Raw genomic sequence first — 24594 nt, 5'->3', positions numbered from 1 at the left:
ACAATGCATGCTCATCTGGCTCAACTTTTGTCGCAGTAGACCAATTAATCGTTTTTACAAACTATTGGTGTCGTGGGACCGGGCTCCGATAGTGGCCGATGGCTGCGCAGTCTCCAACAGTCACGCTGGGACATACATCTCCGTTTTGCATGGACGCTCCAGACACAAAGTCAAGGTAGAGGGGGAGAAAAAAAGTTCTCTCTTGAATGTATAACGCAACACTATCAGCTCTTTGTCCACAATGCAAGACAGAAAGACAGGGAGGAAAATAAATCATTCACTATTACTTTAACTTGCTTACCAATTTGGCGTTCTCTCTTCCAGATTATCCAGCCACCTAACTATTCGCACACTTTAGGATCCTCCTTACCCCGGGAATATTCAATGGTTTGTAAGAGGGGGCTTTAACAATGTAACGGGACGTGCAGAAGTAATCCTGGCCACTCGCCACAGAACAATGCATCGGCCATTGTAAATAAATAGAACATATTCCAACGATGTAATCCATGAAATCACATTTCAGGATATTCTCTTACTAAAGATCAAATTCAGAGTGACAAAAAGCAAGGTTTAATAAAAACGGCGTATGTAAAAGTAGCCTACCAGACTGCTGCAGAAGTAAAGAAGATATCAGCTGATTAATCAGCTATTGGCTTTTTCCTGCTCCAAACTATCCTTATTTATATTGACCTTTAAAAATCCATTATCGGTTAACCTCTATTTTCTACTGTTTGCTTTGCCCTGAGAAAGGAGAATGACTGCCTGACTGTCTCATAGTTTTATAAACCACTGCACAGCCTTTTTGGTTAAAACTTGTGGATCTATTACTCAAACTGGACTTCCTGGATCATATTTAATCGTTTTACCAATATGTGAAACAACATGGCCACATCAACACAGCCCTTTGTGTTTTTACCATCTGAACGCCCTGCAGGAGGTTTTGTAATGCATAACGTCACGGTACTTTTGCCTTTGCTAGGTACACTAGACATATCAAAATTGAATGTGCTGATTACAATGAAGTTCAGTGAAGACAGTCATGATCCCCAGAGGATGAATCAGTTTTGTTCTAAATGACTCTGTGGCTTATCGTCTAGCACCGCTCTCAAGAGTTAGACCTACTGGTAATGCTGTAACTCTGTATTCAGACAAAAACCAAAGCAAACTTTAGATTACATACTCCACGCCCTCTCTCTCTCTCTCTCCTCATTATCTCACTCTCACTGTGAGTCCTGTTGTGTATCTGAATTGCTACTGCTGTTTGGGATAGTGCCAGCATGAGTTATCAAGCCATCTTGTCTCAATTGCAGAATTTGGACGGGGCCTGCATCCAATCAGTTAACCTGCTTATTGACGAGGATCCAAGAACGGAGATTACACTGAGTCACGTCGGCGAGGTCTTCATGGCCGAACAGTACCGCATCTCCCTGCCCTATTCTGACGGTAACTTCCTCCCATTGTTCACCACCAGCGCCAGACTTTATTCAACGCTCTGCGGGTCACGGCAGAGACGGATTGAATGACAGCTGTTCTATTGAACGGAAGTTTTCCCAATACTTAACTGGGTTAGCGCTTGCATTGTGTTGTACAAAATGCCTTCCCTCAGAGTATTACTCCCTTTTCACGCCAGTGTTTTCATGACTGCGGCATTCTGCTGATGGAGTCAACAGCCTTTTATGTGTTTTGTGAGGAACTGTGAGAATGATCTGATATGTTGGTACCTTAAGGAATAGAAACAACACTTATGTTCTGTTATAAACATGTTCTGACAAAGTACTGCATTCCTGACTCTATTTAGTAGAACCTTTCATGACAACATATAGAAATAGAAATAATATAAACATAAAGAATAAAAGACATTAAATCTCGCAGTACAAACCCAAGCAGATCCAAAGCTAGTGCTGAAACGATTAGTCAATTCATGTTTCATGCGAAAATTAATCAATAACACTTTAATTAGTCAATTGTTTAATCATTTATCAAGCAGAAATGCCATAAATATACTGATGGTTTCTTTGTTTTATATATTGCTAAATATTTGTTCTTTTCGCTTAGACACTAAATCCTCCGCCATCGTCTTGTCTGTCAACTCTCTCTCCTCCCGTATGTGTGAAATCTGACTCCTGACTATACGGAGCAGACACATTCAGCTCCAGTTTGTAGAGTCCGTCGTCCGACTATCTATTGATAACACGGGGCTGATATGCCAAAATGAACTAAATGGGATTTATTTCTCTATAAAAACAAAATGACGGTGGGGGCGGTAGGTATGTAATGTAATCGGTGTATGCCCGACCACCGTGTAACACCGGTAACACTGGCTACTGTGGCATGCCTAAATTCTGCACAGACATTCAACACTAATATAGGGAGAAACCATCACCTGTCAGATTGCCAGAACAGTGTTCACTTCCTCTTAATAAATGTAAATTAACACCAGGTTAAGAAGCTGCATCACTGATGGGTGTGCCCAACAGTGATGTCATGGTGTACTGGCACACCGAGGAGTACACTTCTATATCACTGCAAGGTCCTTGTTTTGTTTGTATCAATACATAGTCCTGCATGATATTTCTAAAATATAAAACAAATGCAAATGTTTTGTTCAGAAGTGAATGCATTATGTGCTTTTATTATCTAATCTACTGCCACCTGAAAGCCTGAATGTCTTCGTCTCACATCTCCCGCAGACATCTTTCACATCCAGGAGCTGTCGTCCATGTTCCTCCAGGTGAAGACGGCGTTCGGCCTGCGTCTGCAGTACAGCTGGAAGGAGTTTCGCCTCTACCTGCAGACCGATGAGCTGTGGAAGGACGACACGGTGGGCCTGTGCGGCACCTTCAACGGCAACATTCAAGATGACTTCCTGTAAGTGTGTGCCGGCTGATCCTTGACCCCTCCCGCACCCTCCCTTAACCCGCTCCTCTGATGATAAAAAGAGAGAGCATGCTCCTGTTTCAGAAGCAGAGAAGGAGGTGATGGTGAAGTGCTCTCTCTCTCACACTCTCTCTCTGTAATGCACACTGGCTCGGCGGCTCGGCATCAAAAGCCTCGCTCTCTGATCAGCTCTTTTAGGCGGGCCAGATGAGCGCCCAACTGGACACGCCACTTCAACAAGGAATTTACTGTTAGTGGAATAGGGGCTCCACTGTACCACGTCGTAATGGACGACCATAAAGGGCGGATGTTGTCTAACAGCTGTAAATGGATATACATCACAGTTGGTGACTGAAGTGGTCGCATGCTACTAGAAAGAAAACGGGAACTTTACCCGAAGATCTCCAGGAAAGACTTTGCAGTTAAAATGATGACTTGCAGAATCCTCTACTTTATAATTTGTCTTCATCTTTGGTGCTAAGCACCGACTTATTTTGTGTTTTTAACATTTTGTTTTGGTTTTTACAAGTCTTAAAGCAACAGTAGTTACATTTTATGGTTTAAAAGTTATTTTAGACACATTTAGTGGCCAAAACACACAGGACAGTAAGTCAGAAACTCAAACAGCAGTAGCTCCTGTCTTCTGTTATTCTGATTTAAAAAGCAAAATGGGTCCATCTGCCCAGTCGGGTGGGAGACTGAGGCAGAGGTGGGACTATGTAATGTCAATCACTCGTAGCCAGCAGGCTGCAGACAGGGCTGCTGAGGTGTCAAAATTAAATTTCACATTTGGATGGCAAATGTTCTCCAATTTTGCTTAATCTTTCAGCTTCCCTTCCTAAGCAATAAAATTGTTTTTGTCTTTTAATTGTTGGCCACGCTGATCAGGAGACAGAAGCCCCTTTCACACAGCCTGTTCAAGGCGGGATTGTTGCGCTGTTATTCTGCCTCACCGTTTTGTAAGAAAGGTACGGAGAGAGAATGGGGGAACAGAGTTGTTTCACCGCTGAGCCGGCAGAGGAGGTAGTCACAGAGCCGAGCCTATGTCTGTGTGATAGGGACAGTCGGCATGGCGGTACTACACGCACGCACACACACTAGACGCTGACGCTTTTGTTTTCAACCTCAGCCCCCCTTTTGCTTGGGCATACTATGTAAAATCACACCGGGGCGGCATTATGCAGCCGTTGTTTCGTTCAGTGCTAAAAAGCAAAGCCGGCTTAACGGCGCATCTTCTTTAAGGCAGTATTGTGGAATCTCTGAGTGAAAGGGGCTGGAGAGTGCTGCTTCATGTCGAGGCTTTTCTTTAAAGGAACAATATGTAGGACTGACAGCTAGCATTTAAAATGGGTAACAGCAGTCCAAATTCAAAACACTGGAGCCGTGGCCTGTCCGCTCCTCCGGTGGGACTGACAGCAGCGCTCGTTTTCGCAATTTGAAGGTTACCTTCTAGACACAAGTGCGTTAGCCTCTGGCCAGCAGCAGTAGTCTGAATCACTTCTGTGTCTCAAATACTCGCTGCCTGATAACCCAGCAGCACACGGGCCACAGAGGGATGTGCCGATGCCTCTCAGGCCGGGTAGAATTTAAGGTTAACGTTATCTGTGTTGATCCAGTTGGTTTGCTTGCCTCTATGGCTGCAGAAGGCTGCTTGCGTGCCAATTTGTTTCATATGTGGCAACAGGGTGTTGAAACGGGCAGTGGACGGGATCACACAGATCCAAAACAGAAAGAGACGTTCCGGACCGGAATTGAAATGTCAAAGGAGAACATACTGGCTGTAGCATTGTTGTCAGAGAAGCCAGTATTTCAATTCAGCATGTTTCCTTAATCTCTGATGACATATCATGGTCATTTTATGATTTATTACAGTAAATATATTACATATTGGTCCTTTAAAGGGACTGTTTGTAAGAATCAGAAATGTCTTGTTAACAGCAACACCTGTGGCCGTTAAGTCAACGAAAGTCAGCGTCGGACTCGAGCTTGTGCTCGCTCTACATAGACATGAACGAACATCGCTCAACACAGTGAGGCGACACACGTCAGCTAAAACCACAATATCACTCTATATTTCAGCTGCTTGGCAGTAATGTTAGCTGACCAGACCAAGGTCTCTCCATGAATCAATGCTGATCCTAGTGTTGGCTTTTCCTGCCTCATCCTCCTGACCGCGGCCGGAGGGAGACACCGGCACCAGGTCGGAGACGATAACGTTTCTCTCTGCGGAGCCCCGTCACTTCACAAGACACGGGAAACCTCTGTTGGTCTGGAGGAGCTGCAGCAGTTATTACTGCACAAACGTCCACTGTACATTCACTAGATATTCTCAGAGCTATGAAGTCTTCTGAAGTGTGTAGTGTGCGCGCATGCACGTGAGGTGGAGCGAGCTGAGTGAAGGCAGGCAGAGGATCAGAGGAGCAGAGTACAGCAGAGACTCCGGCCCTGGAGACCAAAGCTACGGTCTCACCCGTGTCCTCCGACCATGGCCAACACTGTTTAATAGACGCAAGCGCGCATATGCGAGCGCGCATGGGACACCGACCCGGGTGATTTATACGTGTAAGAAGTTACAAACAGTCCCTTTAAGACTATAAATTTAAAAAGTATGACTCCAGTCTTAAGTCATCTCGTTGAATCTGATTGTTTCTGAATCCCTTTTTAAACTTTTTCTGTGAGGAAAATATTCATTGAAAATTGAAGATTTGTCAGGTCAGTTTATTTATATAACACAGTTTAAAAACAAACCGCGGTTGACGAAAGTGGCTTACACAATAAAAAGGAAAAAGTACAGAAATTGACAAATGACACAAAAACATTTTGAACACATCGAAAGACGGGGAGAATAAGTGGAATTTAGCCTGGATTTCTTCATAACCTTTATTTAACTAGGAAGTCAGGTTGAGATTAAAACCTCTTTTACAAGTGAGACCTAGCCAAGACAGGGTCAAATAGCAGCATCCAACAAATAACAAGACAATATCAAACCACAGCAGCAACAACAGGTACAACACAAATACATTACATCATACAGTGCATTAACAGGGCAGCATTTAAAGGAAAACTAAATCATTTAAAGAGATAAGGGTCTCCAGTTTAAGCTGGGCCTGCAGATGGTTCCAGGACCAGGACCATAGGGGAACAGGCTTGTTTTGCCAGCTTCTAAACTGAAGTCATTTGAAACATTCGATGGTGGAGGCTGATCGAACATGTAAAGGGAAGTAGTTCTACAACGTGGGCCCGGCCACAGAAAAAGCCTCAAACGACTGTCTGTGATGGAAAGCAGCAGCTTATCAGATGACCTCGGTGTTCTAGGAGGACAGTGGGGATGTAAAAGCTCACTGAGATATGCTGGAGCTAACCCGTTCAAAGCTTTAAAAATGATTCATTGGGAATCCCCCTGTCTGTTGACAGGATGATACTTCAGTTATCGCATGCTTTTGAATGCTTGTATATATTCCCATGTTGAAAACAGGGAATTGGGCACTGGGAGTGGAGGTGAATAAGATTGATTGAACAATACCACTCAGAAAAACTGGCCAACTCTTTGCTTGATCTATACACTAAAAAGTAGCAGGAAGATAAAATGTAATACACTAGTAACTGCAACTGCACATGTCAAACCTGTTTTAATCTGAAATACTAAAACAACAAACAAACAACACCGATTTTGTTAGGTGTTGTAGCTTTTGTAAGCATCAGCACACTTACACTTAGTATTTCAAAGTGGGAATGTTGTGGAGCCTGCAGATACAATGGGGAGTACTGACTTTTAAACACAGCAATCACAAGGTGGCATTCACAGGGGTACCGGGTATAGTGCGACCTTGAAACTCGATGTATGGTTCGTCCCGGGTATAGTGCGACCTTAAGACTCGATTGATGGTTCGTTCCGGGTATAGTGCGACCTTGAGACTCGATGGATGGTTCGTCCCGGGCATAGTGCGACCTTGAGACTCGATGGATGGTTCGTCCAGGGTATAGTGCGACCTTGAGACTCCATGGATGGTTCGTCACAATATCAGTTTCACTGTTTGAAAAACAAAAAGAGCTCGCTGTTTTCTAGCTCCATGTAATGAATCTGTGTTCTGGTTTTCTTGCAGGTCTCCATCAGGTATGATAGAAAGCACTCCTCAGCTGTTTGGAAACGCCTGGAGAGTCTCGTCGGCCTGTTCGACCAGCCTGAGTACACCTCAGCTCGACCCCTGTGACACACACCAGCAGGCCGGTCAGTGTCTCTTCTTTTAGCTTTTTCTGTTTTAGTAATGAAAAAGAGGACATTCACAATACTATACATCATGCTCATCTATCTTTGAATTATACATCTCCAAAAAATGATAAACATTCAATGTGTTAAAGGAATACTTCACCCACACAATGACCATTTGTATAACAATTATTCACCTATGACCCTGAATTCTTGAAGAAATTGATGAATTGAAGTAGACAACAGCAAAACTATATTAAAACATCTGTTTGCAACCCCTCACACAGCTGGTGCAGTAGAATCCAAGTCTCATTTATCCAGTTGTATGCTCACTACTTCCCAAACACATGCATCTCCGCTATAACCTCACTATTTAAAACACTTAGAAATCGCACAAACAAGTAGCCCATCTGCACAAGCTTGAGTGTGTTTATGTGGAAGTGTTTTAAATAGTAAGGTTTTAGCGAAGATGTATGTGTTTGGGAAGTAGTAATTATTATACAAATGGTCATTTTGGGGTGAAGCATTGCTTTAATATCATGAAACTATAAAAAACTCAGAAATAGGGCTGATAGTGATATGAAACATTAAAATGTACAAGTTTACTGTAGTTCAGAGTGTATATACTTAAAGTATGTATATTGTACATTGACATTTTGTACCACTTGTTTGTAGAGAGATCATTTATTTTTTTATCCAGAGTAGTAAAGAAATCAGAAATTATTTCGATATAATTGTACATAAAATATAAAACATAGTCTATTTATTTTCAGGGTTTATATTTACTATCTACTATATTTACTATATTATCATGTCAATAGTTAGTTAGCCACGTGTCTGCAGCTTCTTCAGAGTAAACGTCTTAATGTTTCATGCTCTCATCAGATTCCTGGCGGGCTTGTACTGTGAAGCAGCTGTAGATACATGAATTAACTTGGATGTGTTTTAGATCAGACTGGTTTGCAAACTCATTCCTAAACAAAAGTTAATGTAAATTTAGATTTGTACAAATTTTGTTTGTATAAATTTGTACATTTTGAGCTACTGGCCTTATGAATTTATTAATAACTTGTTGTTGACCTGCTCCTTCCCCTGCTCAGTGGCCTATGCCTCAGAGATGTGTGACGTGCTGAACCAGGATCTGTTCTCCGCCTGCCACGAGTACCTCAGCCCGACATCCTTCCACCAGCAGTGTCGCTCAGACACCTGTAAGTGCGGGACACCTTGCCTCTGCTCTGCGCTGGCCCACTACGCTCGCCACTGCCGCAGATTCTCCGTCATCGTTGACTTTCGATCGCAGATACCCGACTGTGGTGAGCATTCAGCATACTGACACGTTTTGTAAACAGGTCAAAGGCTGACTTTATGAATGAATTAATCATTTATGTTACAATTATAATGATGCGTTGAAGGAAGGCACAAAGCCAAATCCTTGAAATGTGACTGACCGATGATGTTACTTCTCAGACTTTTCTCTCTTTTCTTCTTATTTTAGCTCCCGATATCAAATCCAAATTTCCAAACTGCTGTGTGTTGGGTTTCAGAACATAAACTTTTGGGATTAGGGAGCACTATCACAAAATCAGAGAGCATATATTTAACACCGATGGAGATTGAAATCACCTGAAATGTAAAGTTGCAATGTTTTATGATAACACTTTATTGATCCCCAGAGGAGAAATCAGGTGTTACAGGAGGAGGATGTGTTGTCCATAAACATATATTAAAAAATATAGGTTTGCTTTATTGCAGTAGCAACAGCTACTGCAGTAGCTACTCAAAAGGTTAAACCTGTGAAAGGGGAACTCCACTGATTTTGCACATCAAAGTATAACTGCGGACCCTGCACCGAACCGTCTGTCCATCTCCCACTCCATATTTCCCTCACTCCCCGAGATACTTAAACTCCCTCGCTCGGTGCAAAGACTCACCCCCCACCGGGGGGAGCAATCCGCCGGTTTCTGGCAGAGAACCATGGCCGCAGACTTGGAGGTACCGACTCTCATCCCGACCGCTTTACACTCTGCTGCAAACCGTCCCAGTGCGTGCTGCCGGTCACGGTTCGATGGAGCCAACAGAACCTACATCCTCTGCAAGAGCAGAGACGCAATTCTGAGGTCCCGAACCGGACGCTCTCCTCCCCCCAGCTGCACCTTGAGATCCTGTCCCTGAAAATCACAACAGGATCGGCGACAAGGGACAACCCTGGCGGAGACCAAACACCCACTAGAAACGTGTTTGACTTTGTGCCGAGTACTAAACGGACGCAGCTCTCACTTTGGTTATACAAGGACAGGATGGCTCGTAACAGCGATCCCGTACCGCATATTCCCACAGAACCCCCCACAGGACTCCCCGGTTGGACACGGTTGTAAGCCTTCTCCAAGTTCACAAACAATGTAGACCTGGTATTTGGCTAAACTCCCATGACCCCTCCAACAGCCTCGCGAGTGTATAGAGCTCCCGCAGAGCCACAGAGATGGTTTGCGGAGCTTGCAGAGAGCCGCACGTCTGAAAAATGTGATGACGCGTCAGGCCACAACGGACGCCACAGAAGTTTGATTGGACATCAGAGCCGGGGAGGTGGCATTTCTAGACAAGAACCTCACGTCCGTTACAAAACCTTATTTATTCTAGACACAGGAGCTCCTCCTCATCATCCAACTCTTCCATATTTTTTATTTCCTGCCAAGGAGTTGTGTTTGGGCCAACTTATATGGAACTCTTGAATCACAGCTATCAAATAAATCAAAGACTGCCCGACAAAGGATTTGAAAAATCGTGGTTCCAGATCAAAAAGAAATGACATGCTACGCATAATCTGCTGCAATACTATGTATGCCTGGTGTGCACGAGAGTGCCTGCATCCAACCCGCAAAATATGCACAAGTGCATAGCCGCAGGAGTATAAATCAAGCACTAGAAAGAAGTGAGCTCTGTTGCCCGCTGCTCAGCTCTGCTCGAGTATAGGTTGTGACCACAACATCGATATAAAGCTGTTAGTGCAGGTTTAAATGTGACGATGATGTGACATTAAAACTGTACATCCAGAGTTGTTGTAAGCCTCACTGAGCAGCTTCCCTGCTCTGTAGAATTATGCGGTAACATGGATGTTAATATCGTCTTTCCCTGCAGCGGTCACCTGTCCTGCCACCATGCAGTATGGCACCTGCGTGTCATCCTGCCAGCGCCGCTGCTCCGCCCTCTCCGTCCCGCAGCATTGTGGGGAGGAGTGTGAGGAGGGCTGCGTCTGCCCGCAGGAATCCTTCTACAACCATCGAACGCACACCTGTGTAGACAGGTAAGGCTGGCTGAGCCGGTGGGGTCTATGACCAACAATGAATCAAGAAAAAAACACTTTTGCTTTTGTGCACAAAATAGCAACACAGGGAGAGAGATGCAATCACTGTAACATTCAATCATTTCTTTAACTGTATTTTGAGTTTTTAGGGTTAAGCTCAGGAGGCAGGAGTGAATCAGTGACCAAGTGTCCTTGTTGTGTATCAGATCAGCTTCATCTCTTGTGTTCTGGAAGGTTGTGAAGCCCGTTAAACTGGCTGGAGTCACTCCACCAAACAAATCCTCTCAAAGTGATATTTGTATCTGCTCTGAAGTTTAGGTCAGCCTCTAAGTGTAAAGCCTTGTATCTTTCCTGCAGACCTTCCAGAGCCAGAGCACCTCAGTAATTGTGCTCTCCCTTTCAGCCTGCTCTGAAGACATGCAGCTTAATTCCTCTTAAATGTCCCAGGTTTTTACATCCTAGTGCAGCGCGGTGCCTTACTTACCATGTGATAGAGTTACATCAAGGAATTCACCGTGAAACCCCCCTTTCATTCCCGCTCGGGCTGGAGACGACACAGATATCTGATAACCAGTGAGAAAGAATTTGTAGTACAGGGGCCAATGTGTGGCGCTGGCCTATATGTAACAAGGCTTTCAGCCTCCGCTAAACACAGCTTACCACAACGTGTCATTTTTTTATGTTTTTATAATGATTGTCTGAACAGGTTACATTTTTGAAGGTTTGTTGTGGATTTGACACCCTGAGCACTGATTCCACCCCCTAAAGCCTGCTTATCTGTCCCCTCTCCCCTTTTCTGTAATACTCTGTTTAAGGTAACACAAAGACCTCTTTAACATAACTCTTTACACAATAACGAACAAACTGAGGCAGTGTCCTGGTTTAAATGAACTAAGACTGATGTGTACTTTTGGATTTAGGAGGTCTCTGAAGGTCCTCTCTTTGGACATCTAACTAAAGGCCTTTGGTTCATACTGGGATTTGAAATACTCACTTTCTGTTGCCACACACAACAAACAATGTGTTGATTATGATTTTAGCCCGTTTCTGGCCCGAATTTTGAGCTGCTAGACTCATTTCAGAGTCGGTACCGAATTTCAGCTTCTTCGGGCGTCGTTTGCCGTGCAGTGTACAGGGAGGACCGAGGACAGATTAACTCCTCCCAACGGCCTTACGGACAGTCAAATGAATTTCTGAAATGTCAGAAATCTCGCACAGTTGAAGCAGAGCCACAGCAGAGCGTAGCTATCAAGATAACAGTGTACAATAGATGTAGTAAAAACGTAGCTAGCTTACCTCCAATTCTCTCTGCAAAATGGACAAGCCATACTGTCCACGTCTTCCTCGCCACAGCGCGTCCATATACGCCGGCGGTCTACTTTTTTAAGACGTTTCAGCAGACAGGATGGCACAGATGATCAAGCACGCCTTGTTAGCGTTGTGATCCATACAGACCTCTGCTAGCAATAAACTTACCTGTTCAGAGCTTTCAAACAAATCTTATTGACAACTGTCAACAGCCAGAACGGCCCGCAGGAGCCGACGGGCCCTGTTTTTTTTCTATTTTACATGGTACAGGTGTGATCACTCAGGGTCGCGGCATGACGTTCGGACCGTACAGTGTGATCACTCAGGTCGAGGCATGAAGATCGGATCCGTACAGTGTGATCACTCAGGTTTGCAGCATGACAATCGGGACCGTACAGTGTGATCACTCAGGTCGGGCATGACAATCGAACCGTACAGTGTGATCACTCAGGCCGCGGCATGACAATCGGACCGTACAGTGTGATCACTCAGGTTGCAGCATTACAATCGGACCGGTACAGTGTGATCACTCAGGTCGAGGCATGACAATCGAACCGTACAGTGTGATCACTCATGGCCGCGGCATTGACAATCGGACCGTACAGTGTGATCACTCAGGTCGTAGTCATGACGATTCGGGACCGTACAGTGTGATCACTCAGGCCACGGCATGACAATCGGACCGTACAGTGTGATCACTCAGGTCGCGGCATGACGATCGGGAACCGTACAGTGTGATCACTCAGGTCGCGGCATGACAATCGGGACCGTACAGCGTGATCACTCAGTTCGCGGCATGAACAATCGGACCGTACAGTGTGATCAATAAATCGTGAGCTTTGTCTTTACATCACCAACGATCTACTTGTACAGTAGGAGTAGGAGTTACACAACAGCATTTATACACTTGCACATTGTATGGCCTGGCTTTAGTCACATAACTGCATCAGGGATCTGTAGTGTGTGTTTGTGTACTTTGTTGTTGTTTACTGGTGTGTTTTGTTCCAGAGCGAGTGTCCTGCAGTTTCCTCGGAGCAGATTACGAACCGGGAGATGTGATCATGATGTCAGCAGGTGTTCAGTAAGTTCCTCTCCTCCGTCTCTGTCTTCCTACATCTTAACCCTCAAACATTCCGAAATCTAAAGGACTATTTCAGCATTCCCTTCATGTTAAATAATATTGATGATTAAAGAAACACTTCTCACTGACTTCAGGCAATAAAGTTAGCAAACAGTTATAGAACAGAAGAGGAAAACCACTGGATGCTGTAGTTCAGTGAGTTATTCCATCACCTTGGACTGAGGAGCTCCAGCCAGAACACTGGTATCAGACAGAGACAAGCTGTCTAAAGCTTAAAGGAAACACATTATTCATGTTGAAAATAATTGCTGAAAACGTGAACAGACTGAACTACTTATATATTACTAAATTGTGGAGTTAGACTTTTAATCTTTTTTTCACCATTTTTGGTTCAGGATTTTTTGGGCGTGCCTGAAATCGTGGCTCGATGACGCACAAACCTCGGAGCCCATCAGCTATTGGTCTGACTAGGATTTAGCCTCTGGGGGCAACGACCAATATTTCTGGGGTTCTGGTGTAGCCGGCAAGGTATCCGGGCCAAGACTTCCTCTTCCGTGTGCTGCTTATTGTTTACAGTTCGATTAGCAACTCGAGATGTGAGACTGGAGTTGGAATTGAGTTTTTAAAACCAATAAAAGCAAAATCATCGTCAGACATAGCTGAAGGTTTCCCAGAGTTCATTTTGGCCAATGCGTTTCGCCTCTTTTTCTCTCCACACAGACCTTCAATTCAATTCAATTCAATTTATTTTTGTATAGCGTCAAAACACAACAGAAGTTATCTCAAGGACGCTTATATATAGAGCAGGTCTTAGACCGTACACCATAGTTTAGAGACCCACAAGATCCACCAAGCGCACTGTGGCCACGAAAAAAACTCCCCGATTACTGGGAAGAAACCTGGAGCAGAACTGGGCTCTGGGTGGGAGGCCATCTGCCGAAACCGGCTGGGGGGGATAGAGAGAGAGAGAGAGAGAGAGAGAGGGAAACAGCCACAATAATAGCCCAGCAGCTGTAATAACTAATAGAAGTAGGACTAATAACACAAAACCAATAGTAGTGGATGTAAAATAGTGATTATACAACTATCGGAATTGATGTCATTGGGTCGTCCTCAGACGGGCTTTCAAGTGGAGCTTCCAGCTATCTCAGTCCTCCATACATCTGGCTAGCTCGCCAGCACTGTCCATCATCTCTCCTCAGTACGTCCATGTATGTTGGTGTGGGACGTCCCTGTGATCGATGCCCGTGCGTTGGTTCCCGCAGCATCAGTATGCTTGCTGGGAGTTCTTGATGTCTTTGGCAGTGACCGAGAAGTCTCATTCTCCAGGCTTGCCACTTTGTCCACTAGCCTTGGTAGTCCCTCGTTAGCCTTGGTAGTCCCTCGTACATACAACATTAATTAATTATGGTAGCCGTTGGTGTCAAGCGGCAGCGGACGCGGTAGCAGATGCAGCACAATCACGGTGACATCCAGATCCAGGTGAAACCCCGCTCCACTGTTACCTGCGAGACAAGGAGGCACAAGGACTCCCGGGAAGGAATGTAGTTAGTAACAATGAATGTGACATGAATATATACAGAAGGAGAGAGGAGCTCAGTGTGTCATAGGAAGTCCCCCGCAGTCTAGTGCCTATAGCAGCTTAACTAGGGGCTGGTCAAAGACAGCCCTAAACTATAAGCGTTATCAAAGAGGAAAGTCTTTAGCTACTCTTAAATGTGGAGAGGGTGTCTGCCTCCCGGTCTGAAACTGGAGCTGGTTCCACAGAAGAGGAGCTTGATAACCTTTTACCTGCATTCAACCAACACCCACTACTCGGACTACAAACGAAACCAGAACGCTTCCGGTACCAAAATCTTGTGCTGTTGCCTGTTGTGTATAGAGACTATCTTAGCAACAACCCCTCACCTAATAACTATAAAAAGTAGAGCGCATAGCATCAGTGGTTCTCCCACTCGCGAGTTATAACCTTACTTACCACAGCCTACAGTTTGCTAGCAGCAGTGGTGTACTGGCCATCTGACATACCCGACAAATCCCAGTGGACCGCCGCGTCACCTGGGGTGGTTAATAACACATTTTTCTGTGGTATGACTGAGTCAGAACACATACTTATTTTGCTTTAGCCAGACTTAAAGTTTCTGGTTGTTGCTGTGGGTCTGATTTCCTCACATTTCTTCAATAAAACACTCAGTGGTTTCATGAGGTTCTGCTCCTGTCAGTCACAGTGCAACTCCACTTCAACAGGAAGAACTTGATTCAGAATATTTACGGAGAACTAAAGTAAAAGTTTAAAGCCTCTCTAGTGCTCCCCTTGAGCCGCAATATCATTAGACTGACTAGCAGTATGAAAAATATACTATACTAATACTAATATACTGACCATTAAAAAGGTGAAATCACTTGTGTAGAGTAGTGCTAGAGAGAATGAAAAAGACACAAATATTGAAGATGGAAAACCATAAAACTAAATGACGGAAAAACAAGAAATGAGCAGAAACTGCAATGACTCTGGAATAGTCTCCAAGAGATGCTTGTATTTGTATTTATTAAAGTATTAGTCTCCTGTGTAGTTTCTGTATTTACCCTCATCATCCTGTCCTCTCTGTGTTCCCTTGCAGACTCTGTGTGACGGTAAACTGGTGTCCCAAACAACACAAGTGGTACGTCACTTTAATCCAAAATGTTTTTCAGTCCATTCGTGTTATTTCTTCAGCTGGTATTAAGTGGGGCTGATGCTTTGTTCCACATGTCACATGAATGTTTATTATTCTATTGATGATTATAAAATCTGTGCTTTCTACGTATGCGTCACTTCATCACAGATGATACATTTCTCAATCACCATTGGATCTTTTCTGAAAAGGCAGGATGGTCGTCTTTAACAAACAGAAGAGAGGCAGAAGGAGCAGCATTGTACCTCTGCTCTCTGGTTACATTTAGATACTGACTTACAATGTCAGGTCACTGGACATTTTAACATTAGCTGTGCTTTTTCACACTGAACTTGGGAAAAGTGGGTTTAAATACTATGCTGCATACAAATGGAACAAGCTCCAAAAAATCATGAATTACTTTCTCTTATTTCACTTGAACATTTTAAAAGGTTGTACTTATGTATTTGTGATCACACTGTAAATCCTTTTCTTAACTGTGAAAATGTATGTGAATTATCTGTGTGCATATCTATGCTTAAAACTGGATGTGTTTATTCTTTTTGTACACAGGTCTCAAAGAGACTACCTGTTTAAATACAGGGTCAATCAATAAACCCATGGTGACTCATTGGGTGAAAGACAAACAGAGAGCACATCCTCCCTCTCTCTCCCCCAGGCTTACCCCTAGGCACAGAAATGAACATAACATGGAACAATTCTACCACTTATGTAATTGTCCTTTTGACCAACATTAATTATAAGGAGCTTAAACTGTTGTGTAATGCCAAACATGGGAGGAAAGGTGATAGAGCGTGGTGGAGAATAATACTGAAGCTACTGGATCCTCTGAACTTACTAACCTGTAATTTCTTCTTCTCCTCTTCCAGACATGTTGTGTGCAGCTGGCAGCTCTACCAGAACTGCTCAGAGGGGGACGATGGGCTCCTGTCAGGAAGGGGCGTGGCCTGCGAGCGCACCTGCGAATCCTACCTTCTCAACCTCACCTGCTCGACACATGAGCCCTGCGTGGCCGGATGTGCCTGCCCTCCTGGGTGAGTGATGTCTTGCCCCAAGTATTTTGATGGAAGTTCATGACCGCCAATATTACAATGAAATAATTGAATCAAGCTGAAATTTTAATTGCCATTGTTTTGCGTGTATTCTGTTTGAGAAATCTTAAGGGGACACATATTATGAAAAACTTTTTCAGTGCTTGTACACATACATTTGGGTATCTGTGCCTACGAACCCACAAAATGTGGATAAAACAACCCAGTCCGTTTTTTGTGAGCTGTCTAGATCAGAAAACATTAGATTCAACAAGCCTTTCAGATTTATTCATATTTTTCTCTTAAGCCAGTAAGAGCAGACTAAGTTTTTTCAGGAGGGGAGCTTAAACGGAGCGTTTCAGACAGACGGTGAATACAGGTATATTCATACAACACTGAACACATGAACATTAAAGCATGTAAACATATTCCAGTAGAAATACAAGTATGAACCTGAACATGAGCATGATGTGTCCCCTTTATGAAAATAATGCAATGTTGCTTTTACTAATATGAGGATGAAATTTGGTGACTTCCATTTCATGCTTTAATTTCAGCAAACATAATCTATCGTATGACATGCTGTAGCAATCTGGGGTGTAAGAAAATATTGATACACATGAGTATCACGGTATTATATTGTGCAATACCTGTATCGACTCCACCAAAATCCGACAGCCTGTCGTCGGGCCTTGCCACTGTTCGATCTTTCGGCGGTAGCAGCGGGCTCAGTTTTAAAGCTATGATTGAAGTAGTATTAGTAGTAGTAGTACTAGTACTAGTATTACTAGTAATACTAACATGATATGAAATAAGAAAACCAAAGGAATCCTTAGTACAAACCATGTCATGCTGGCTTGTCGTGAAGGAGGCCAAATAACATTTTGGTGAGGACAAACTGTCCATGTCCATTTTCAAAGGGGTCCCTTGACCTCTGACCTCCAGATGTGTGACTGTAAAAGGGTTCTATAGGTACCCACAAGTCTACCCTTTACAGACATGCCCACTTTATGATAATCACATGCAGTTTGGGGCAAAAAACAATGTAGTTTTTTGCATGCACTATAAATGTGTTATTTTTTGCCTATTCTAAAATGGTTTATTTCTGATTTGTTTCATTATACTATGAGAGTTTCACTAAATTAAATTTAAAAAAGAGCAAAACATCGCCTTACTTACAGTATTACAGATATATTGAATCATTACCACTGTGTCATGATACGTATCGTATCGCCAGTTTTTTTGCACAGCCCTAAATTCATATCACAGCAGCAATATCCTGCAAATGTATCACACACTGTCTCTACAGTGCAGCCCTCCTTGTTGCTGACTGGCACTGATGTGGATTTATGTAGGAGCTAATATTTTTTTATAATGTGCAGTTGAACCCCAAAATGTCCTCAGCTGTTGATATGAAGGTGTATTACGTACACGGGTGAAGGTGAATCAGGTTGATTCTGCAACAGAGCGTGACCTTTTTCTTGATGAATAAAGGTTAAGAAATGACTTCGTAGGTCTGGTGAAATCTAAAGCTCTGAGTGTGCCAGGCTGACTGTGTCACTGAAGCCAGGGTCAGCAGTGAGTCGGGCTGCAGACTGGTTAAAGACTCTCTAAAAATGTCACACGAGCCAGGGATAATCCTCCGACCGTCCTCCTCTTAGCTCTGCAGGAGGATGGCACTGGGTCAAGGATACAAACCCCTGTACGCTGGTTACCTGGTGGAGAGGGGGGGTCTTCATTTGGGCATTGATCTTATTGATGGTGACTATGATTAGTACAAACAGGACCACTGCTACCATTGAGTAGTTTCATAATTCTGATAATACAGTGACTTGTTAAAAATTAAATTTAGTGTTTTTTTATTGATTGTTGGAAAACAGTCACAATTCCACTGTGGCCAAAATTGCCATTTTTTCCTCTCACTTGATTTTTCAAGACCAATGTTCAACTTTCTTGCACGGCTGCTGGTCATAATAATACAAAACAACTGAGCAAACAGGTCAGGACAAAGTGATTAGATTAGATTTTTAAAGATTTGAACATTCACCTGACTCACTGGAAATTGTTCAGGTTGGTCAGAAGAATTATTCTGAGCCACATGTTGATCTGTTGAGATTCAAAGAAATGGATTGTAACTTTCTGGTGAAAACTTCACCCAATGCCTGTTGAGTGCAACGGTTTTTTTTTAATTTTGTTTATTTAGTTCTTTACAACCATATCTTTTGACGAGTCTTAGATCATCTGTAGGAGACAAAAGTCCTCAGAACCGGCCGATGATGTTGACAGACATCACGGAGTAGATTACAGTCATCTGATCCCTGTAATCCGCTCTGGCTGTCGGCCTGAAAGGAGGGTTAAGTGCTTTCATTCTGTGACATCAGCCAAGAGTCATCCTGATTACAATATGCACCTGCAGGGGTTAGCAAAACATATCCTAGTTTATGATGCTTTGGTACAGATTACAGAGCTGATGGTAGCTGGCAACAGAGGCCCTATGATCTGCAGGTCACTAATACACATCTGATATCTAATCAATGATTTCTCTTTCACTTAAATGCAGAACTGACAGAAGAAGAAGCAAAACAAGAGTAATATTCAAGTGTTTCAAATTCAAAACATAATTGAGAACACAAATTTAAAAAGCAAAAGATGAGAATATTAATCAACACACAGCTAAATATACATTTGAAGATCAATGGCATATTAGTACAATCTGGTCAGATTATATTAGTTTAAGATCTCATAACAAAATCAGCAATCACCCTTAAAAAGTTTGATTTTGTACACAATAAGGAGCCACATAAAATGAAAACACCATTGTCTAGAACTGATATCAATCTCAAAATAAGGTTGTCCGAGCACGGGCAACACGCTTCAACGGACCCGAACATTTCCATCTGAGGAACGTGCTGCAGCTTTAGAATCAATGCTAATTCAAAACACTTATGAAAATCCAAACAAATCCAAAATAACAAAATGGCTGCGAAAGCCAAAACAATTCACTACATTTATTTATTTGCAGCACGTTTTGTTGTTGCATTTGTTTTGGATTTATGTGTATGTACAGTATGTACAGTTTATACAGTATGTACAGTACAGTATATACAGTACGTACAGTACAGTATCTACAGTACATACAATACAGTATGTACAGTATATACAGTACGTACAGTACAGTATGTACAGTACTTACTGTACAGTATATGTATATGTACAGTATGGCACAGTATATGTACAGTATGTTACAGTACAGTATGTACAGTATGTACAGTGTATGTACAGTACAGTATGTACAGTATATGTACAGTACATTATGTACAGTATATGTATATGTACGGTATGTACAGTATATGTAAATGTACAGTACATACAGTATATACAGTATGTACTGTACATACAGTATTTACAGTATACACATATGTACAGTGCGTACAGTAGTATGTACAGTATGTACATATTGTACATTAGTATGTACATATTGTACATTAAATGTACAATATGTACAATATGTACAGTGTGTACAATATGTACAATATGTACAATATGTACAGTATGTACAGTATGTATGTGTTTTTGAATTGGTATTGTTTGTGAAGCTACAGCACGTTTGCTCCTGATGAAATGTTTTGGGCCGTTGCAGAATGTTTCTCCAAATATCAGCCACTGTACAAATGATTGACAGGTGTATTGAATACACTAACAGCCGACAGCAACTAAAATTTAAGTTATTTAGGCTTTCTGATGCTGTGAAAATTTTTTTTACACAAGTAATTGCTGGTCAACACCAGAGATTGTTGAAAAATCCAATATCATAATAATTTTTTTAACTTGAACACTTGACCGTTTTTTTTATAAAGATTCAAGATTCAAGATTCAAGATGTTTATTGTCACGCCAGTTGTACAGGTACAAACGTGTGAAATACTTTTTTCTGGGAAGCTCCATTAAAATAATAAATTATATTACATTTACATTTACATTACATTTACATTTACATTACAATTATAAAAGGAAATACTTTATACAAGGGCATATTAAGAACATATACAGGCATATTAAGAACATATGTTATTAAGAATATATACAGTATATACAGTATAAGAAATATTTTTGTGTAAGATACCTTGAATTTGAAGATTACTCAGTTGAAAAATTGAATCAATGGAGCAGTAAAACAGTAATATTTTGATATTTTGTCGCTGATTTATAACTTTAAATCCTTGAGTATGTAGGTGATATGCATTTTATATTGTCAAATAAATTCACACGAGTACACCCTGATTAACCTTCCCATTGCTCAGGTCAGTCCCTTATAAATAGCATCAGTGTGTATTTGGTCTAACAGCGTTAAACAGCATGACACAGAGAAAGGTTAGATAGGTACAGAGACGGCCTTTAGTCATTCTGCTCCTTTGACCTCACCACCGTGATTCATTTATTCCAACTCGCCACTTTAAGCAGGATGACCTTCATGGTGACGAGAATCTCTCAAGTCATGGTACGAGTGTTTAATAACTCCCTGGAACCTGAGAGTTTATGAGCTAATTCCTAGAGTAAATATGGACACAAAGAGATCTCATTTAGCTCCCTGATGACTAAGAATAAGATAAGAGCGGTGAGGGGGAGATATTTTAACGGTCGAGGTATGAGTCTGATATTTGGAAACTTGTTTTCATAGGTTTTGAGAATAATGAGAGCTTGTTTTTTACAGTGGCAGACTTTCTGGCTCAGATCGAATGAACTGAATGTAGTTTATTATTGACTATCTTATGTAGGGATTTGTCTCTTCAGTACTTTCGCTGTTTTTATCTGCTTGTTATTGACTTTACTTCTCTTGGCTACATCCACATCAGAAGCAGGAAGATGTGTGAAATAGTCATTACAGTCTGTGACCATATAACTGGGAAGAAAAAGTTCGGAAACTTGTGTTTGGTGGATTATTTCTCTGTTGTTACAATGCTAAATGGCATTGTATTTTACATGGTTGGGAAAACTGTTTATTTACCTTCACAATGATGTCCAATTTGTAAGGGTCATGCATTTGTGGGATGAGCAGCACAGCTGATTATGTGGGTAGCGCCCAAGAAAAATGTTCCAAAATGCTCTGCCAATGGTAAACAGTGTATTCTCCTGTTGGTATTGACTCTTGTTTTGAGTTGTTTGGTGGATTGGATTAATGAACTCTCTATCAGTAACAAGGAACAAACAAGACATATTGTTTTTTTTACACTTTATTCATTTAATACACCATCAGGAGTATGTGGAGATATGGGATCGCCACTGTCTGCAGAATCTCATCCCGGTATCTCACTGCATTGAGATGGCCTTCAATGATGACAAGCCTTATTTTGCCAGTGAGGGAGATGCCGGCCCACACCATGACACTGCCCCACTAAAAGCTGTTACTCCATTGGTGCAACAATCAGCATAGCGTTCTCCACGTCGTCTCCATACTTTGACCCTGCCATCCAACTTTCACAGACAGAACCTGGACTCATCACTGAACATGACATTCCCCCACATGTTCAGGTTCCATTGTCTGTGTTGTCGACACCAGCGCAAACGGGCCTGACAGTGAAGGGCAGTCATTGCAGGCTTCCTGGTAGCCTTATGAGAATACACTGTTTACCATTGGCAGAGCTTTTTGGCAGATTTTTTCTTGGGCGCTACCAACATAATCAGCTTGTGGCTGCTCATCCCACAAATGCATGATCCTTACAAGTTGGACATCATTGTGAAGGTAAATAAACAGGCTTTCCAACGATGTAAAATACAATGACCATTAGCATTGTAACAACAGAGAAATAATCCACCAAACACACAGTTTAACAACTTTTTTTTCCCAGTTTATTTCAGCAGTATGGATAAAGACATGTTGTGTTTGTACTGCATCTTCTCTTTCTTTAAAATGAGATTTATCAGTGTTGAATGCCTAAATGATTCTTCAGACTCTCAAGTTTGAAGTTCTATTCAGCGAATTTGTGCTGTACTGTACATAAACATCCTATAAATAACAGGAAAGAATATTTTGTCAGATCTGGGTCAGAAAAACTATCACGCAGCAATATGAAATACCAAATCATTCAGAGTTTGAAGTTTTACATGTGTTATGTTGAGATATACTGTATAGATTCCACCACAGCATTCAAACGGTGAAGATCCACTTAGAGACAACACATGCAAGACACAGACAGATTTGGAGCTACTGGACCGGATGGCAAACTAAAAACAGATTAGATAAATAACACAAGATCATAAACGCAGGATATGGGTGTAGAGGTTGTGCATGTTTGTGCATGTGTTGGAGGTAGAGTCTGAAAAAAACTGCATCATAGGGTACCTTGAGTTTTCTTGTAAACACACAAAAGTTCTGTTTACATTTACATTTACATCATAAGGTAGAAAATACTACTGATGAGTAAATAAAACTGAGTAATAAACGATTATAAAGTGTACACATGGATTGAACTTCATGACCTCAACCCTGCGACATGTATACTACAAGGATGGTGCTATCTGTCAGCAGCGACCACCTGTAAGTAGCTAATCAGTCGCATGTCTTCAACTGGTTGGCTTTGGTTTTCTTTCCTAAACAGACAGCAGATAATAAGCAGGTGTTCCTTCTGTCATACTAATACTACACTTAGATGATTATCATGAAAACAGAAAACAAAAAACTCAAAGTCAACTGCAAGGTATTCATCTGCAGCAGGACTTTTAAAACCTGTAATGGGAAATAATTAGCTGAGGTGCTGACAGAAGAAGCCATTGTGTTGTCATTCACAATGGCACACTTTGTTTATGATCAAAATGTAGACCATTCATTCTTCCTCATTCTGTGACAATTAGCCGAGCTGAACTCATATGAACCTGGACCTTCAGGTGCAGCACAGGACCACGCAGCATACCACAATCTGGTTTGGATTACAGTACGTACATACATACAATCGTAAAAACAACAACAACTGGAAACTGGATGGTTTCTGTTTCAAAGTTCCAGTGCAGCAAAATGTTGGCATTGTACGTTTCTGCAAACCACGGATATGTTGAATGTCGATGTTTCTGAACCAAAATAAGTTTCATAAAAACGTTTCATGTCAGCCTTGTGTCATGCTTGCAGAAACGCACAATGCCACGTGTTAACGTTGTGAATTGATTGGTTAGGTTTACGCAACAAAACTACTTGGTTAATGTTATAGTAAAAAAGGTCATGATTTGTGTTGAAATAATAACGTAAACAACGTAACGTAACAACGTAACGTAACAACCATAACTATTATTATTAATTAAGAGATTGCAAATTAAAAACATTTTATATTTCAACGCCCATTTTATCACTTTAAATAAATATATCATTATGGATGATGGATGTTATTTTCATACAATGTCAGCTGAATATCCTTGATTTGTGTATGATGAGTGCAGGCTACTATAGTGTAAACCAACAACTGATTTTACAGTGTTTTATGCACTTAGGTCAGTTTTTGAGCTTGTGCCTGGATAGCAATATGTACGTGTTTAATCCACCAACTTTGCTTGAAACTGAGTGGCCACTTGTAGCCCTTTTCCACTGCAGGAACGTTAAAACCATTATCATGGGTTCTGCTTATGTTTCCACTGTTCTCCGCTTGCTTCGGGAACGAGTTCCTGAAGCTAAACTTTGGCTTTGCTCAGTGGTAGCTAATTAAAGTTTCAAGTACTTTCGACCGGCAGTGGCTGGCGATTGTGATTGGTCAAGTAGACGTATTGTCACATTCCAACAAGGACGACAACAAGAAACACAACAGTAACCATCATTTTACTACTACATCTGTAACAACCAAGACAAGCGATACCATTATGAGTGAGTGGATAGAAACAAAAAGGTGGACCATAAGATTTCTGCGTCCGGTAGAAATGGGATAACACGTCGCCAGAATAAAATGGTTGGCAATATACTTTTCTGCAGACCGTTTCAAAACTGCATTCCGAATTATGTTTAAGTTTTGGTAACAAAACTACTTGGTTAGGTTTAGTTAAAGGATCATGGGTTGAGTTAAAATAAGTACGATACATTTGGTTTTCACACGGGGACACGAACACCAGTTTTCTGGGTGAAAGTTGTTTGACCCATCC

At 41.9% G+C, this 24594-nt stretch overlaps 1 protein-coding gene across 1 annotated transcript in view; it reads left to right on the top strand.

Moving 5' to 3' along the window:
• The window catches only part of LOC119478997 (otogelin-like), a 105899-nt gene that overhangs the window by 25813 nt on the left and 55492 nt on the right, over positions 1 to 24594 (top strand). Inside the window, 6 exon segments of the mRNA XM_037754141.1 lie at positions 1311 to 1443; positions 2691 to 2868; positions 6981 to 7105; positions 8185 to 8397; positions 10220 to 10385; positions 16319 to 16483. Of these exon segments, the coding sequence (XP_037610069.1) occupies positions 1311 to 1443; positions 2691 to 2868; positions 6981 to 7105; positions 8185 to 8397; positions 10220 to 10385; positions 16319 to 16483 (980 nt within the window).

This window comes from Sebastes umbrosus, chromosome 2, assembly GCF_015220745.1.
Source record: "Sebastes umbrosus isolate fSebUmb1 chromosome 2, fSebUmb1.pri, whole genome shotgun sequence".
Lineage (NCBI taxonomy): Eukaryota > Metazoa > Chordata > Actinopteri > Perciformes > Sebastidae > Sebastes > Sebastes umbrosus.
The sequence above is the reverse complement of the archived record's forward strand: the minus strand, read 5'-3'. Positions and strand labels throughout refer to the sequence as shown.